General features: G+C 37.2%; 2 protein-coding genes across 2 annotated transcripts in view; one reads left to right on the forward strand and one right to left on the reverse strand.

Annotated features, from left to right (window-relative positions):
• Positions 1–18932, forward strand: part of Rab3gap1 (RAB3 GTPase activating protein subunit 1) — a 107650-nt gene that overhangs the window by 22795 nt on the left and 65923 nt on the right. The gene's annotated exons all lie outside the window — the stretch shown is intronic.
• Haf (leucine-rich repeat and fibronectin type-III domain-containing protein hattifattener) overlaps positions 1–18932 on the reverse strand; it is a 76634-nt gene that overhangs the window by 13213 nt on the left and 44489 nt on the right. Inside the window, exon 2 of the mRNA XM_076786173.1 lies at positions 2508–3382. Within this exon, the coding sequence (XP_076642288.1) occupies positions 2508–3382 (875 nt within the window). The remainder of the gene's footprint in view (positions 1–2507; positions 3383–18932) is intronic.

Below are 18932 nucleotides of genomic sequence, written 5' to 3' on the forward strand. Positions count from 1 at the left end.
ACTACAACAAATTAAAAATACATATTGTATTAAAAATACAACAGTATTTTTAAATTCTTTAAATGTTCTTACTGTTTTGCGTTTGACCCACTCATTTTTGTTGTAAAGGCACAAAATCCGCAGTCTAGTTGTTATCACAATCGATATCAAGGAAAATATTGCTGTTTAATCAAGAGTCAATTAATTTGTATGCCCTATGACAGACCTGGGCCCGCGAGCCACATGCGAGTCCTCTTCCCACTCCTGAGACATCTCATCATGCTCTTATGGAGAGTGGGAGAGAGAGAGGGGGGGGGGTGGGGCCTATATAAGAGGAACCTGTATGTATAGGAGGTTGTATCCAAGAGAGATAAAAGCACAGTACACTGGTAGTGGGGGTCGTGAAACGGTGGCAGGGAAGAAAATGTCTGCCCTACGAAACCAACACTGTTACTCTATATGCTACATTTAACCCTCGCAAGACCTCGGATGCTTTTACCGATTTCATGACAGCCATGACAACATGGCTCTTGCACATCAATGTCTGTTTTACATATTTTAACTTAATACAAATAGTTAATGATTTGAACTGGCCACTATAACTTTAGAATTAAGATAGGACAATTGTAATTCTGGGTCATAACGAATCCAAGTTCCATCATTCGAGGGTTAATAGAATAATACTGAAATATGATTTCGTTTTGTGATACTGACAACTTCGTGTTAGTCATGAAATCGCATTTAATAGGAACGATTGTAGCAAGAAAGTTACATGTAAATTATTCGGTATATGGAAAAACGGTTTCAAGAGTAACATATAATGTACTAATCAGTTCTTTCTCCTTTGCTTTCTTATCGAGACGAAACACTTTATTGCGCATCACTTGCACTTACCGATCGACAGCGCAACTTCAGAAGATTGTGTACATTACTTACATTAAAAATCATTATTTATATAGAATATCTCACTTCATACATCAGTGCTTGGGCACATTTGACTCAATTGAGGCAAACCCGTCCTCACCGTAACGCCCACTGTCCCCTTCCAGTAAGCGCCGTTACCATGGAGAAGGACGCGCTTCGGCTGTCGCGAGTAGCTACGAATATACATACGGTGGGGCAACAAAGACACAAGACACCAGCGAACGCGACGAAGGTGCGCGCTACACGACAGAAAGGTTGGTGGGGGAAGCAAGCGTTTAAGGGGTCCCAATCGTGCCCGGCACTGCCATATATCCTCATAGTTTTTTAAATTCAGGATTCAAGTCTCCCTTCAACCACAAGATTGAAAACCCTTTAGAATAAAGAAACTCAAGACTTTTATATGTCGTTAAAAAAACAAAATAAATAGAACTAATTCGTACAGCATACAAATGTTACTCTTGAAATCATACAATTGTCGTTTCAACCGCGTCTTCGGATACCAAATAGTTTATAAGTAATTTAAATGGTACGCTAAGCTATGTCCAACGTACAATGTAGGAAATAAGCTTAGGTAACTACTTAGTACATTTTTATGTAACAATGCACTAGTATGAAGAATTGGTCATGTTGACAGTGAATTAATGTATGTGATAGAAGAAATATTTCTAACAGTGTGCTTATTAATTCTATACATTATTAAGTTATTATTAACCGATTCGAATTTTCATTTCCGCGTATCAGTTAAATCATCGACTTATAATAAAAATTAATTATAAATGTTATTAATACTTGTCACTGTAGAGATTTTCTTGTAATTTATACATTGAAAATGCCACTAATGTATAAAAATGTGCACTCTAGTTCGTAAACATCGTCAACAATTCTGAGGATTATTTGTGACTCTGGCCTTTCAATATTTTATAAATGCTCACAGCTGATAGCACGGATGAAAAATCTAAACTAACCCTAATAACTATACAAGGTGTCTTACCTAATTTGGACTTGACAAAACATAAATGTTTGACAAAAATATTTCGTGTAATTTTTTAATGGCTTCGAGAGCTTGTTGATTATGATTTTGTTAGTTTGTAGGTGGGCGCGTAAAGGCCAGCTGTGTATCTTTAAATAGAATCATATATTTTTCACTTCAGTCACCAATGCAGCCAGACATTTTCTATAAGCAGGTATCAGCTTGTGTATTTTGAAAAATTGTTTTAGATATCGATTATCTTTATTTACAGGAAAGGTTCATTGTAATGACCGATATTAATAAGAATAATATCATAATAGTGACGTAAATCAAATGTCAAAATCAGGTGAGACATCCTTTATAACAATGAAACGTAACCATAAACGTAAAAAATAATAATTTTTATTCGATAACTGAAGAATAGGAGTACCCTTTTTTAAATAATTAGCAGTATTTGTTTTCTTACTTACAATTAGACAACAATGTACATACATTTAGCCTTTTCAATATAATTAGTAACAGAAATGGTTTGAAATTAGTACCAATTAAGGAACTGCCTTCTGAAATACATCTTTAGTAAAACACTTGAAACGATAAGAAATGGTTATGAGCCGAATATGCTTTTTGAACGTACCCGGAGATCTTGAATACTGTTTATAGCGGCGGTGGGAAAGTCTGGAATAAGATTGTTCAGCAAGCTCAGCGAGCTCAGCGTATTCTTGATTCCGAAAAAAGCATCCGTTCCGATATTTTGAATCAAGTTCCTTTCGAGGTTCAGTCCGGTCAGAGATTCCAGCCCTTCGAAAGCCTTTGTTCCAGCTGATCCAGGAAGTTCTCGTATACTGTTCTGCGATAGATCGAGGAAGGCCAAGGTCTTCAAACCTCTGAGCGCTTCTGGTACCTTCTTCTGCCTGGTGCCCTTTAGATTCAGGTTTTTCAACGATCTCTCCAAGGTGCGAAACGCGGCAGGTGCGAGCGTGACCTCGTTATCGCTTAGTTTCAATGTAACTAATTTTACGGCTGCGAAAGCGTTGTCGTTCACCCTTGTGATCTTGTTCATCGACAGGTCCAGCACCGTCAAATTCCGAAGAGTTTTCAGAGTATTGCTAGGAACATCTGATATAAAGTTGTCTTTTAGATTCAGGCTCTTCAAAGAATTCTCCTGGCCCTCGAAAGCGTCCGGCTCGATGGTCTTTATTTGGCAACTGGACAGTTGCATGTTGTTCACTTTGAACGCGGCAAACGAGCCGTTCTTCAGAGTTCCGACGGTGGTATTGTTTACGTAGAACAAATCGACAGTAGTTTTTGCGGCGTAACGTCGCATGGCGGACACGAGCTGCTCGTAGTCAACGAAGTCGCATTGCACCGAGAGTTCCTTTGCCAAATTATAGTCACAGATACAGGAGCTCTCGAGGTCGGGCACCTGTTGCGCCCATGGACAGTTCGAGGTGGTTGCTACAGCAGCGACGACGACCGAGAGCAACAACAACACCTCCACAGGAAACACACCTGAAAACATTAAACGATATTTAGTACTACATTATACACTTGTGGACAAACATTTACACTTCGCGACAATACTACAGTGCTGGGCAAAAGTACAAGACACTGCAAGTGTGCGTATACAGTTTTCTTTCGATACAAGACGATGGCTCGGGATCGCCGAGTAGCAATTGTATACATCAGTTCCGTTCAGCAAGCCTTGCGGCGGGCAAGGACGCACGCCGCGCCGATGCCCGCGGGCATAGCTGACAGCAATGCGACGTTAGCGGGAAAAATATTGTCATAGACTGAACCATCGAAAGGAGGTACCTATACACAACTGTGTGTCAATTGAATTTGAATGCTCGGGAGAATGGCACCTTCGACGTATTACGAATGAGGATACCTATGGGGCTTCACTTTGTTCTCGAGTAATCCGAGAGAGAACATGGAGAACGAATGAGAGGCGATGCAGCGGCAGAACGTAAAGTGGGTGGAATTTCATCATTTTCATGATTTAAAGAAAGATCTGCGTTTAAGTCGTCGTCAAATGGATGGCCATAATACAATGGCAGGTGCCGGTACTGGATATTATGGGAAAACAGAAATTGTTTGTTGGACGTTGTAGAACAAAATGGTGTCATCACCAAACATTAATGCAATTATTTGATCAAATATACAGTATTCTCTTCGAGAATGATCAAACCTCGGGGCTATGGAGTGTCAATTATCGTGGAGATACTAGGTTATTCGAAGTTTGTCAAAAATAGAGTATGACAGCGCGTAAACGACAAAGAGAGACTGAAGATCGAGACGGCCGGCACAGTTTAAAAGGCTGCGAATCGATTACGATATCAATGCAAATAGGAAAGTTCTTTATTTTTCATTCTTTTTTTTTTACAGAACTTTTTCCAACGTATTTGTGAGATTTTTCTGATTGAAATGTATCTACATACGGCATAATTTGGACCATATTTACTTATTTAAAGTGTGATCATATTGAAACTCTACCGTGTTTGATCTCGTTTAAATCAGGAAAAATTCACCAATGGGTTGGTAAAGGTTTCGTAACGAAATAACTGAAAGTAATAAAGTTTCATCATTGCATTAGTATTGTCTCGTCGATATCCTGCCCCGGATCGTGTTACATCACAGCGCGACCAAGTGTCCAAGGGGGAACCCCTTAGTTGCGGGGATAAAATTTTATCACTCTCGGAGTAGTCGATTTTATCACTCTGAGAGAGAATACTCTATACTGTATATGGATAGGAGCCGTCGAAAGTTAATTTACTTAGTTAATACTTTTATCTCGTTACTACCTCTACTTTAATAATTGTAGTCAATGCTGTCGAACATTAGAAGTGGAATTATCAAAAAAATTAATTTTCTCTTCCTTACTAAGAATCTCAATAAGAACGATTGAATTTTGTCATTACTTGTAGATTGTATTTATCCTTTTTTTTATTCTATAATTATTACAGAATATTTTTTGTTTAAGAATTATTATTTTATAAATATCGCAATAATTTTCAAATTATTTTAAAATTCTGATATTTTTTTAGAATGTTACGTAGTAATTACTCTCATATCTCCTACATCTATAAACTATCGATTATAAAACAATGATTGCAATGGTGAACAATAAGGAAAATAAAAATATGATACAAATATGATATAATTCCGATGATATTTTCCTGTGTAATGAACGATTAAAGTTTCGGACGCAAAGAAGGACAGCTTATGAGAGAGAAAGAGACCCGGAGAGTCGAAGCGTTTGGGAAAGATGAAAGACTGGCGTGAGGTCAGGCCCCTAAATCAAAACTTAAACTTTTTTATTATGAATTACTTTTTTACGAGACTTTCACCAATATATTTGTTGAATTTTTCTGATTAAAATGATACCAAACACGATACAATTCGGATCATATTTACACTAATTTTGCGTTAATATAATTGTAATGGGAAGTAACTTTCATCTTTCATTACACATGTAAAAAAGATAATGAAAAATAAAGAAGTTTTGTTATTGGATTAGTAGTAGTCTCCTGGTCTCACATCGATATACCCGACCCGTGTTATGTTTACACTCCTCGGCGATGGTGGCTCTCGAGCTTTATGGCCCCTCACGGTTTTGTACGAATATAATGCGGCAACATTGCACTTTTAAAGCTGACAACGATGTAAAATCTAGTTTCGTTCACTAGCTGACCGTATTTCAATAGAGTCCGTTATCGTACTAGGGCATTTTCTACAGAGTCGGTATGTAATTCAGAACCGTAGACAGAAAAATGCATTGTATGCACAGTCTGTACGAATCTTAAGTCTGTACCCAGACCTGACCCAACCCGCGTACAACAATAACAAGTTCAAAAGAATAACAGAATTACACGTAATAGCAGTAAGTGAAATAAAAATGAAACTAGATGTTGAGAAAAGCTGTAAAGCTTAGCTACGCTAAGGCGAAGAAAGGAGAGCCAAAGATTCGATAAATGAAGTCAGAAAAATCGAACGCATTCTAGCTGCATTTCAAATTATGCGAGCCACATAGTCGAACTGAAGAGTAACAATTTGATTGCTCGCTTAAAGGAAGAGGAAAAGTATAAGGTGGGTGAATATTCTGAAGCAAACAATTGAAGTAACGAGGAACTGCGTATGGGAAAGAACTACGATAAGTTGGAGTTCACGTTGGAAATTGACTGGAAGAATGCAGATCGCGTACTATAGAACTTACCGAGTCGCAATTTACTATTATATTCCGTAAATGTGAAGGTACATATATCGGATTAGAGAGTTTTTAGTATTAAAGACAAACAGGCGAGGCATGATTAATTTGATAACGCAGGTACTATCAGAATCAAATGTAATGGCTACGATCTTAGACACGATTAAATTGGGATATGGATATTATGTGCATATTTTATTTTTATGAGGACGAAAGAGAGAACGGACACTGGAAAAACATATTCTTGCTAAATTTTTATACGATTACAATTCTATACACCAGTTGTTGTATGCACTAACTTTTAGAATTAAAAGTATACAGTAACTTTTTGAATGACACCAAATGTAATTTGGCCTTTGAGATTTTTTGCAGCTAAAGATAATACATGTTAGCAAAGAGAAATGGTAACACCTCGTATATGATATATTAGACGTTTATTTCTCTATTCTGTAATCTGTGAATGCTATAAATTATTAATTATTTTTTATCATAACTGATGACACTTCGTAGACCATTTCTATTCGGTTGTGTAACAACTTCGTTCACGTCGACGCTGTTGCAAGTTTTAACTGTAATGTTTATTGCTATTAAATTAGGTATGATCCAGATGTGATATACCTGTGGCAACAGTCTTGATTGAGCAAAGTGTATTTTCGAGAGAAACGAACAGAATATTCATTTTTATCACTTAATTCTTTAGACTTTTTGAAGCAAAGAATGTGGAAATTATAAAAAAATTTGATAAACTTGTCGATGTGCTTCTTTCTCTCTAATTTCAGTCATCTTGAAATATGTTGCCAAGGTCACTTCCCTTTAACGTTTTTGGCGGTCGGCATTTATAAGTAAATTTTTTTTTACTATTATCTCGAAAATTAAAGTCGACCGCCAAAAACTTTGAAGGGAAGTGGTTTTGACAACACATTTCAAGGTCATTGAAATCGGAGAGGAGGTAACACTTGGACAAGATTACCAAAAATTTGTAGTGCTTATGGTAATACTGGTATCAATAAGCGGATTATTGAAAGGTGAATTAAAAGGTTTGAAAATGGGGATTTTAGCTTTGTCGATCGAAAACGCAATGGCATTTATTAAGGGGGCCGGCAGGCATTTGGCCTTGACTGTCACGCTATGTTACGCTGTGCCTTTTTTTCTAGACATTTTACGTCTTACATAAGTAAGCAACAATTGAAAATGCATACCACCGTGTTTGTACATGTCTTTGCTATGTCTTTACAGAGCCTTTTTTTCGATACGAACACTAAATCTCTCGAAATTAAGAGAATCTCTCAGCGGCAGCCATCTTGTGACGTCATACTTGCTTCAGAATTCGAATTTTCTGCCGAATATTACAAATTACTCCACGATGAGGTAGAAATTCGCAATTTGGGCTCTACACAGACGTAGATTGGACTTTTAGGAAACACAATTAACCACTTCTAAACTGCTCATTGCTATATTGAAGCGACAGTTTGTATAGATTTTGACCCTTGCATACGTATATGGATTTCAAACCATGCCGGCCCCCTTAATGATTAAAGTAGATAAAGTTGTGAATATGATGTTCTAAAGTCGAAGATATACGACTAAGAAAATTGCTAACCTATTACACTTACGAGAGCAACCCGACAGAAAAAGTAAAGGATGAGACTTGTGTTCTGGCGACGACCATTACTTTCGCGCACGCCTAATAGTTCGGTGTAATTGGCTCGGTTAATGGTAAACGTTTTCTATGTTTTAATTTGCGACTTTCCCATCCGAAACGGTTGTTTTGTGTGCAGCATGCCGATAACGTGGCATTTGAATCGTTTTCGCAGCGTCGAAACAGCATTGCGACGAAAGTCTCTCTCCCTGCTTTTAGAAAAGACCGCGAGTCCGCCGTTTAGCTTTTCATCGGGATTTTTCGGTCGATCGATCGCGAGACGATCGACGACGATTTCTCGGTATAAAAAATGAAATGGTGGAAGTTGAATGTAGGCCTGGGCTACATCGGTCGCCGAGAACCGTGACGCACGAACGGTTCAAAGTCGTGGAGCCTAAACGAACCGCGACAAACCAGGCTCCCTAGACCGAGCCCGTTACGAGTCAATGGCCGGAGTAAACGCATGTCCTCGCCTCAATCTTTCTTTCTTCTATCGACGGTAAACGAAGAACGGTGCACAAATTCCAACCGTGGCGTTTTCGTTCGACCTATAGACGTTATTAGAATGCGAACAACATTAGATCGACTCTCGGTCCGAGTCAACGTGACTCGGCTTAAGGGGGTATTCTGGTTTTCGAAGTCGTTTTTCTCCTTTTTTTTCTCCTCTTTTTTTACCAATTTTTAGGACTTTTTTCAGAAGAACTATTCGAGGCGCATCTACGTTGGGGGGTTGCCACATTTTTTTTTTAAATATTCCATTAACCACTTGCCTTACAATTTCATTCCAAAACGGATTGAAACCTACTATGTATTTAATTTCCTCTGTGATACGCTCCAAATTGTACCCATCGATGGAAAACAAAATAATTTTATACTGTTTCATAATCAATGTACAATGGTCACGTTACCACTACATGTGTTAGTTTACGATGGAAAATAAAAAATAATCAAGTCTGCCATCCGAAATGTACGACGAAAAGAGAGAAAAACTAATCCATGTCGAAGCCGATTTTGATACAGCTATTTAAAAACAAATATACTTCTTTTGTGAGAAAAAAGAAAAATTACGAATCAAAAATCCGCAAGGTCAAAGATAACTAGATAATAGTTTGAAGAATAGTATTGCAATATTTTATCCAAATGGGTTAAAGCGTCTCTCACAATCAGATATTTCTGGTACCGACTTTGAAAACTTCAATTCGAGAAAAACGCGTTTAAAGTTTCATTTATTTGTCACCTGTATGCAATACGACTGCACTGTCGGAGCTACAAATGCAGAAAATACCATTTCAGGGAAAACGATTTTCTTTCTTTTATCAAAGGTATGCAGCCACCTAAGGGATGTTTAGGTTTTGGGAGCCGATTTTTGTCAATTTTTAGGAATTTCTTTTCAGAAGAACTATTTTACTTTTTGCATCAGGATTTTTGCGCACATATTTATAGGTATTTGGAGTACATAAATTATTTTTTCAAGTAAAAATAATCAAGATTAGTTGCATATTTTTTTATAGCGTAGGTTTAGAAAAACATGTGTTGACTATTGTCATGATTCTGGTTCTTCTGCTGATCGAACACAGAAATAATCGGTATGAATATGGCTGTGGTCTGAACCAAAATAAGTTTAAAATCTTGACTATTTTCAACTTGGCGGCATGCGACAATATGAACTAAAATTACTGATTTTTAAAATATTTTTCCGCCTCTCAAAATGTCATGCGAATTGGTCAACTAGAACTTGAAGTACCGTGGCGACAGTTTCGACAAAATTGTTTTCAACAAGAACGTGTTTAAAGATTCAACTATCAATATCTCGCAAGCAACGCGAGTTGTATTCATCAAACGCCTATAACTATGTGAATTTTACGAATTGAAACAAATCTTTTTGTACACATATTCTACCAAACTTATACTCAAAGAAAAGGCAAGAAAAATCGATTTTTTTTAAAAATAAAAAACTAGAATACCCTGCTATCTTGCCCTTTCTCCCAGATTTTTTTCTAACGTCTTCAAAAAGCAAATTTAAACCTTGTACTGAATTTGTAAGGTGATACAGATAGGTAAGCTTAGATCACATTTGTCCAATATGTCATATGTTTGCAGAAAACGAGTGTCAAAAAATTAAATTCCGTTCATTTAAATAAACGGAATTAACGGAATATACGGATTATTCCGTTTATTTATAGCTTAATTATTTTTTTATCGGCCCATTAAAGTTGTACAATATAAATGTGAACGATACAATAATAATGAAGAAAAAAGAATTTGTGATTTGATTTGAGTCAAATTGACTTAATAAAAATAAATTAACGGAAACGTGATCTTTTTCTTAATTTTTACTCGTATTCTCTCTCTCTCTCTCTCTCTCTCTCTCTCTCTCTCTCTCTCTCCTCTCGCAATGATCGACAGTAATATTAAAATATGTAGTTTCTCAATCGTTATGCAGTTTCTCATTTGTATAGGTAATCTGATATAACTTCATACAAAAAGTGTATTTCTGAATAAAATACTGCAGCTTAATCAGTAATGATAGTAGTCTGCTAAATAGTCACATAAACTAAATTTAAAGAATATTATATTTCATTTATCAAATGTCTTGTTAAGTTGAAATTGAAGACTTTATTAAGCTTTCTTCGATATCTCTGGTTTTCTCAGGTATGTTCTGGATCTTTCAATTCACTATGAGTGCATGAATCAAGCGACAACTAATGAATAAAGCTATTATGTCACATTATTTCGGTAATTACTAGATGACAGAAAGTGACTAATCTTGCGTTGCATATTAGCAATGTATTAAGCTAAAAGAATTTGATCATTTTCTGTTCATTCTTACATATATTCTTTGTTGTTGTTATTTGTAATACCGAGTGATATGTAAAAGTATTGAATAACATATTGTCCATTAATAGTTTAATAATTGCACAATTCATCGATTTGTTTTAACCACTGATCTCTTGTTATTATTTTTATAAACAGATTAAGATTGTGTTTGGAATTTTTAATAAGTAATGATTATTCTGAAATTTGGAACATTTATAGAACCGTATATTTTCCATGTCGAAAACTGATTAGTTTAGCTGATATTTTAATTTGAATATTGCTAAGAAAACTTTTTTGTTGCGGTAGTATTGTTATACAAAGTTATCATTAGTAAGAGAGTAAGGTTTTCTCAGAAGTATTTAAATTAAAATATCTGCTAAACTAATCCTTGTTTGACATGAATAATACTCTTTCTTAACAAAGTTGACAATTTTTTTATAAATAATAAAAAGAAACAGCATCGATTTAGCTTAATGGTCGATACTGAGTACTTGGTTCATATAAGTATTCTTCATTTTCCTGAAGAAAGTTATTTTTATATTATTATTATATGTAGTAGTCTATACAAAAATACCTCCTTTTAAAATGGAGGTGTGCATATTCCGAGAGTATTTATTATACAGACTGTGCGAACCGTATAATCAATGAATAAATCATAAAAGAACCGACATAATGTACTTTGCAGATTTTATCCACGAGTCATAATGAAATGAAATGTTGAATACATGTTTATGCAAGCTTGATTTTTTCGTTCCTAACAGAACCATATCACCGTTTAGACCAGAGATGAGCAACCGGCGCGGTCGCGCTTGGCCATTTAGCATAAGTACTGCCTGCGGACCGCCGCATAATTCTATGTAAAATTATTTTAATGGTCCCGTTTTTTATAAAAACTTTATTCTATGGTCTCGAATAGTAGTTGAAGTCATTATGAGTGATACAGGATGATGTATGATTTTTTTGCGTCTAGATTGGGCATTTGGCACTGATTGGGCACTGTGCGCATGCGTAAGTTCAATTTCCTTAACAATTCTTGTTATCGAATGTAACATAGTTATGTCGTTTTTATTTAAGAACTAATCGAGTACTGAATATTTGCTTTTGCAGCAATGTTTCACCAAAAATTCAAAGCTCGATGGTTGAAATATTTATCTTCAACTTATCCGGACTGTTGTACACTGCGATACTTTGTGGATACAAGTATTTATATCTTTATTAGATCAAAAATACAAATTTTTTCAATACAAAATACCAAGGTATTAGTAAACAGATTTATGTATTCGATAGAATTATTCGGTTTTTTACACGTATTTCAGTAATTATATACAAAAGCATTCGACGCTGCCAATGGTGTTAAAACTATGGAGTCCGACGAGTATATAATGTTATTGAATGTCATAGGAAACTTTAGGTATTGACATAAGAATCACATAGAAACAGTGGATTTCAAAGGAATTGCTAGATTGTCTTGAGCTTTCTTCGACATAAAAAAACTCGAGAGAGATTACCCTGTTGGGATTCCATTCGCTTTCAAATTTGAAACGTTGCCGAGATGCTTCGGCTAGGGATTTATTTTCAACTGGCCGAGTTTTTATTATGATTTGGTTCGCAGGTCTTGGCGTTACGAACGGAACAGTTTCCGTGAGAAATGCGGCGCAACGCGCGCGTTTTGTTAATTGGCCGCGGTTACTCTCGAAACGGCAAGAAATGTAAATGCTTCAAGATTACAAGCAGGGAAGTCGTGGATTAATTAAACTTGTCCCGTATCGGTAATTGTAGTATAGAATTACGCTTGTGCGCATCCGTGAAAATGATTCTCTTTGCAGGTGCGGTTCATTCTTACATTGCCTTGAGATTAGCTTCCGGATTAAAGTAGTGCGTGAATGTCTTCAACGTGGTGCAAAATTTGCACTGCAAACGTCTTGCAGTCTTGTTCACCACCGATTTTCTCTTTAATACATGCACGTGTGCGAGGTTATCGATTATGTGCGGTGGAACAGGCCGAGTAAACGAGTATACATGCAGGGTGTTCTATTTGTCTGGTAACTGCCGATTATACTAAAAAATGTTCCAGACACAAGTTAAACGGTATTAGGGAGCACACTTTCCGATGTAGATATTTTTTTTTTATATAAACGCGTAGAGGTCATACGAAGGTCAATTTTGTTTTTTTAAACGGAATCGTATGTTTTTTAATGCACTACTCGATGCTACTCGTTATTCCCTATATAAAAGTACTAATATCAGCTTTAGAAAGGTGAGTGCTAAGACCTGTACAATACTAACTCCAGTACTCAATATTAAAATCAAAATATCTTCTAAACTAATGATTTTTTGCTATAGGTGACTTAGTACTTTTATGTATATATAAAACAAAATATTACAATTTCTTCATGTCGAGTATACTTGTCAAAAAAAGCTAACTGGTTAATATGGGTACGTGCCACGTTTGAAGGGGAACAAAAATAATACCATAACACAGTCAACTTTTGAAAATATTGACACAATTACGAGTAAGGTGAGGTGAAGAAACGTGTTATTCAAAGTGCAGTCCGTGGTATGCGTAGTTGGTCGAGGTTCAAAAGCGCGTTCCTTAAGACGGAAGTTCAGAATCGGTGAATGAGCAAATTTTATTCTACATTTTCGACCTACTCTCGTCTGTTGAATCATCTGACTATTTGCAGCGACGCGACGGGTCCTGTATAATTTCTGCGAATAACAATTTCGTTTTAGATGAATTTATAGAACCTGACATACTACAGACATCTACATATTTATTTTATTATGTGTTCTATCAAGCTTCGAGTAAATACACTTCTATTGAACTTCTACTGAATCATTAACAGTCCAGTCTGCAACGAGTGCATAAAATTCGCCGTTTGTCAATAAGATTTCAGATGTTTATACAAAGTGGTGCGATAAATTTGACCACCTTGAATATTTATATTGAAACGTATTGTATCATTTTTTCATATTACTATTACAAATAATGGAAATATTCAAGACGGTTGTAGTTACTGGTCTATATCCTCTATACACTTACATTTTTCTAGGCAAATATCATGCGTCAACTATATTTCTACGAGGATAGTCAAAATCTGTACTATATCCTGTCGAACTTTGTATTTTGTTTGTTTAATTATGTAAACGTTAGATAACGATATGCAACAACGATAGATGATAAAAGTTATAAGTCAGGTTGTGAATGTTTGAATTCCGGTACAAGTTTCTTGGTTACGGTAATTAATAAACTATCGGTTTCTGTATTTTCTTGGTTGATAAAACACAACAGGTTCTTTCACGGTACTGTAAAACGGTCGATGCTCTGAAATCGTGTGAACGTAAGGCGTTAGCATTTTAGCAGGATTAATAAAGCTTCGATACATGTGCCAGAGATTCCGGAAGTCCTTCGGCCGGGAACGATCATCGAATTTCTAGAGCGGAGTCAACGATTCGAGTCTCGTTATGAGCCGGGGAAAAAGAATAAGGACAGATTGGAATACCTAATTAATTAATCTACGCGTCACGGCCGTGAATCACGGAATACTTGTTAATGGGAGCACAAGACTAGTTAGCGTGCTCTATGCATTATCCACATCGCCTGTTGCGGAGCCAATTTACCCGATAATTATTAGCAACCGGTGTCACAAACGATTCGACTAGACATTCCGCCGATGTAATTGCTTCCGAAATGCTCGCGAAATCGAATTACTGTAGCTCACGAAAGTGTTTAAATCCTTGGGATCCATTTGCAACCTTTAACCAGAAATCATACTACGCATAATGTTCAACTGGCAATGAGAAGTCTAAAGCAATCTGCCGTTTATAATAAAACGGATATCAAGTCAATGAACATTGTTCATTGTTAGTATGACGATATGAAGATTTAATCGTAAACATTTCGAAACTTTCGAATACTTTTGCGACTTATCTAGGACAGGTACCTGTTCGTACAACATCGACAGTCAGTATTGGACATACCGATGAATTATTTAATAATTTTACTGATACAATCTGGAGATTTTCTCCTAATTATAGAAGCCGTGTTGTATCAAATACTTCAATATGACATAGATATTTCACTTTCACGAGGCGTTATATCCTAGGTGCTATGCGAAATTAAATTCATAATTTTTAGTAGAATAATTATTTCAGTATTCTTACAATCAATGGTATGACAAGATAGAAGTACGGTAAAAAAATGAATCAGCAAAAAACATATGCCATTCACATTCGAGAGGTGAAAACGCTTTAAAATTCAGGAAAAGTATACACATTTGGCTGAGAATCTTGGGAACTATTAGGTTTAGAAAAACATTGGAAGTAGTAAAATTGTGTATTTTTATCACCGAGACATATTTTAACACGTTAACTGCCACGTCAGTCACATATGTCTGACAGAGATTTTTGACTAGGTTTAGAAATTCATTTTTATTGTGACATACAGTAAATTATCGTTGTATGTCGCTACCGCCGTTCTTTTCACTGACACTAATACGAATCGGTGGTTCTCGCCGAGCGTTCCATTTGAAATACACAGGACACGCTGGAAGCCTAAGAGTCATTCCGCGTGAAAGTCATAAGAAACCTATGGCATACAAACGTGACTGACGTCCAAACGGAGAGAATATCCGTCTCCGATATAATGTTGCACGGAGAAGCGGACAGCGAAACTCGAGAACCGTCGTCGCCGAGGAGTGGGCCACACATTGTCCACTATATATGTGTGAGATCAGAAGACCACTACTAATCCAATTACAAAACTTCTTTATTTTTTGTTATTTTTTTTTTTATGAAACTTTTACCAACATATTTATGGCATTTTTCTGAGTAAAATGAAACCAAATATGATATAATTCGGTGCTCCATCGAATCGGCAGAATCTTAACTTCAATCTGACCTTACGAGGATGGTCTTGCGATTATTTCTCGCCGAGATATAGCGAGTTGAATGAAAAATGGTAATTATACAAATTTTAAGCGTGTTTTCAGATAGACCTGGTATATCGAAATGTTAATTAAACTGAAAAAACAAAAAAACTACCTCCAAGAGAAAGAAATGCTCTTTCTATTGCTATTTTGCACTAGATTCTACGATGATTTTTTGGCTTTTTAGAGTCAGTTAAAATTAAAAAGATTATTCTGGCTTCAATGTTGTATAACTCGAATAAAAAAATCACACAATGTTCGACAACCAGGTTTTTTGCATAGGGAAGTAGGCGCTTTGCATGTGATGTCTGGAAGTTGAACAAAATTTTTGGCAAGAAGAGCACATTTCGGCCGATTTTCGAGAACTACGGCCGCCTTGTCCCGGCCGCGCGTCTCACTCCCCGTGACGGCCATAGTTCTTGAGCCAGCTCAAGCGCGTGCCGTATGAACTGCGCGTGGCGCATTAGGGCGATACCCGTATCAATAGGTATCCATATTACCGAGGAGGTACTACTGCCAATATGTTTTTTTTTTCGTCAGTGGTATCGTATCCCCTGTAAACCTATTCCACTATGTCACATGATAATTTCGGAAAAGGAATCCGGAAAATAAATTCGGAAGCTACATTTTGCACTTGCTTGTGCGAATGTTCGCTCTCCAAAATGCGGTACATTAAAAAAAAGCGCACAAAGTTGAATGATTCGGATAGCGACGCCCAGCCCTCTATTCGACATTTCGGATTTACCCAACACGTCTAATGTCTAAACGTACGCGAAAATGTTTTCCCACTTCTGGATAAAATTTTGGCTATTAAATTAAAAGATATTTTCCAAATTTATCTTCTTAATTTACTTTTAAAATTTATTTTTCCGAAATTACCATGCGACATAAGTGGAATAGGCCTACAGGTAATACCACTGACAAAAAAAGCGCATTGACAATAGTACAGTAAATTCTCATTACGAGACAGTGCAGTCCGAAATGTGATCTTCTTGTTGACCTCTGAATTAAGGTCGACCCACACAAGACCGGGACGGGACAGGGCACGTTTGGCCGCTAGATTCGAAACCAGGGTCTAGGGTTTGAGTCGACGGAGCTTCAGTGTTCCCAACTATATTTCTGCTCGCCCCTGTTTGGTCATTATCTCGAGCGTTTGACCATTTCTAGATGGCCTTTCGGGAGCGCGTTGACAGTTACCTGCTGTGCATGGCACAAAAAAAAAAATGTTTTTAGGGCCTTCACGGTTCCTTAGATAAACTATCGGTATCTCCCCTTTACAATAGCATGGAAATAGGAAACCTTCCTGCCTCTTGGTGAAACATCATACATCCTTGTATTGTATGTAAATTATACATACATATATTGTAAAAACGAGAATAGTTGTTATATTTTTTTAAGGAAATATCCACTTTTGGAAGGGGATCATTCCATGTGAATTCGATCATTTTTTGGGGACTATGTCTCGAATTTTGATGACATTGAAGTATGATATGTTGTGGTCCAAGAGAAAATGGGAGGCGGGGGTTGAGCCGGGTTATCACAAAAGACTGCTGTTCTCAAATAATTTATTTTCTCCTTGGTGAATGTCATTTCTTAATTAAAAAATATTAGAAATATCTTTGTTTTGCAAATTTTACCACTGGTTCAAGTGTGAAAAAATTTGAATAAATATGGCTGTACTTTACGTTTCTTCATCTTTCTCTTTGAAATTTCGTTTTGTAATTCGCGGAGCCGCAAAAATATTTATTGTACTATTCATTATTTTAGGTTCATAAAATTGCTGGATATTCTTTAGACATTCTGAAGTAAGGGTCGCTAGCGAAAAAATGTATGTATATGGAAAACTTCTGAATTCTTGTCCATAATGATCTAAAAATGGTTAGATGGAAGGTTCCCTGGCAGGACTGCGGTGACGTATCTATATCTTGTCCAATGAGACGAGGCAGTAGACGTAAACATAGCCAGTCGAGTGGGACAGAGTTGAAGTTATTATCCTTCCAAGCTAATTAGCAAAGGACGCACGCTGATACTTCACTGCCTCGTCTCGTTGGACAGAGTAGAGGTACCAATGCGCGGCTGATTCACATACTATGTAGCGGGTGACGTCGAAGCCAAAACAATGGGACTACGGACGCAGCTGAGGTGGGGATAGGCATACCTAACGGTGGGCTTCTCAAGAATGGTGACACTTTAAAAATGGCGAAATTAAAATTATTTGAAGTGAACGCTGCACCGCGGTACATAGCCTAGCACGGTTGGCGCACGGTAGAAGCAGAGCCCGGGAGGCTGTTAGGCCTATGGCCTCCTGGGCACAGGGCCAACCGTGCGAGGCTGTGTATCGCGATGCAGCGTTCACTTGAAATAACTTCAATTTCGTCAATTTTAAAGTTTCCGCTTTTTTAAAAACAGGTCCGTAAAGGAGACACTTGGGGCTATAACCTCAATTTTTTCAAATTTTTACAAAGGCACCTGCTACGAAAACATAGCATTTGTTTAAAATAATTGCCAAATAAATGGTGAAAAAAACATTTTTTCTAAATGACAACATTTTCGGTAAACACTTTTATGTTTTCGCTATAAGCTTCCAAAAACTCATTTTCATCGGTGTGACAGTTCTAGTCTTATAATATGATGAAAAAAGGGTGACACGTATTTTTACGCGTCTGTAAAATCAACAATTTTTAAAACATCGAAAAATCCATTGAGATTCTATTGATAGGTCATCATCATCGGTGAAGTAGTTTTAAAAATAATACAACATTTATAATGTTTTTCTCCCTTCGCCACGGCCACGCCACGGCGACCGGGGTCGCTGAGTATTCTTCGCAAGAATATTTCGTGAAACTCCGGCCGGGGCCCGGTCGGCTCTACCATAGGATCCTCAGGGGCAAGAGGGGAGTAAACGGTTCTGGGGTTCTGGTAGCTAACCCCCGTGGTGCGCGGCACTTGGCCTTTGTTGCGAGCATCTTGAGCGCCTCTCAAGTCGCCTTCGAACACGGCCAACTCTGCATGGCATAGGGAAAACGTGCCCCGTTCCCGGGCACGGTGAGACCCGTCTTGTATGGGTCGATCTTTAGTCGGTCCGGACCCTGAGGGTGTATCTAGCGTTTATACACACTGAGGGTCCGGACCAATTAGTATAAACCAACCTTTATTTTGTGTCCGATTACGAATATTTGTCGCATTGTCAGTTTAATATTATATGTATAGGCATAGTTAGACCATACCCGTCAGATGAGTGGAAGAAGTACGAATTGAGGGAAAACAACTACTGTCAGTACCGGGTTAGTCACGTGACCTTGTGACACAGACACAACAGAAACGGAACGTGTCAAGTGACCGGACCGTGGTGGAAGCGGGATGGGGGGGGGGGGAGATAGCGTGGTAGAAGGGGAAGTTAGAGTGAGGGAACAAGTCTTGATCTGGCGACTATGAGTTAGACAGTACAAGCTGTTAGAAAAGGGCCTGTTT

This window comes from Halictus rubicundus, chromosome 4, assembly GCF_050948215.1.
Source record: "Halictus rubicundus isolate RS-2024b chromosome 4, iyHalRubi1_principal, whole genome shotgun sequence".
NCBI lineage: Eukaryota > Metazoa > Arthropoda > Insecta > Hymenoptera > Halictidae > Halictus > Halictus rubicundus.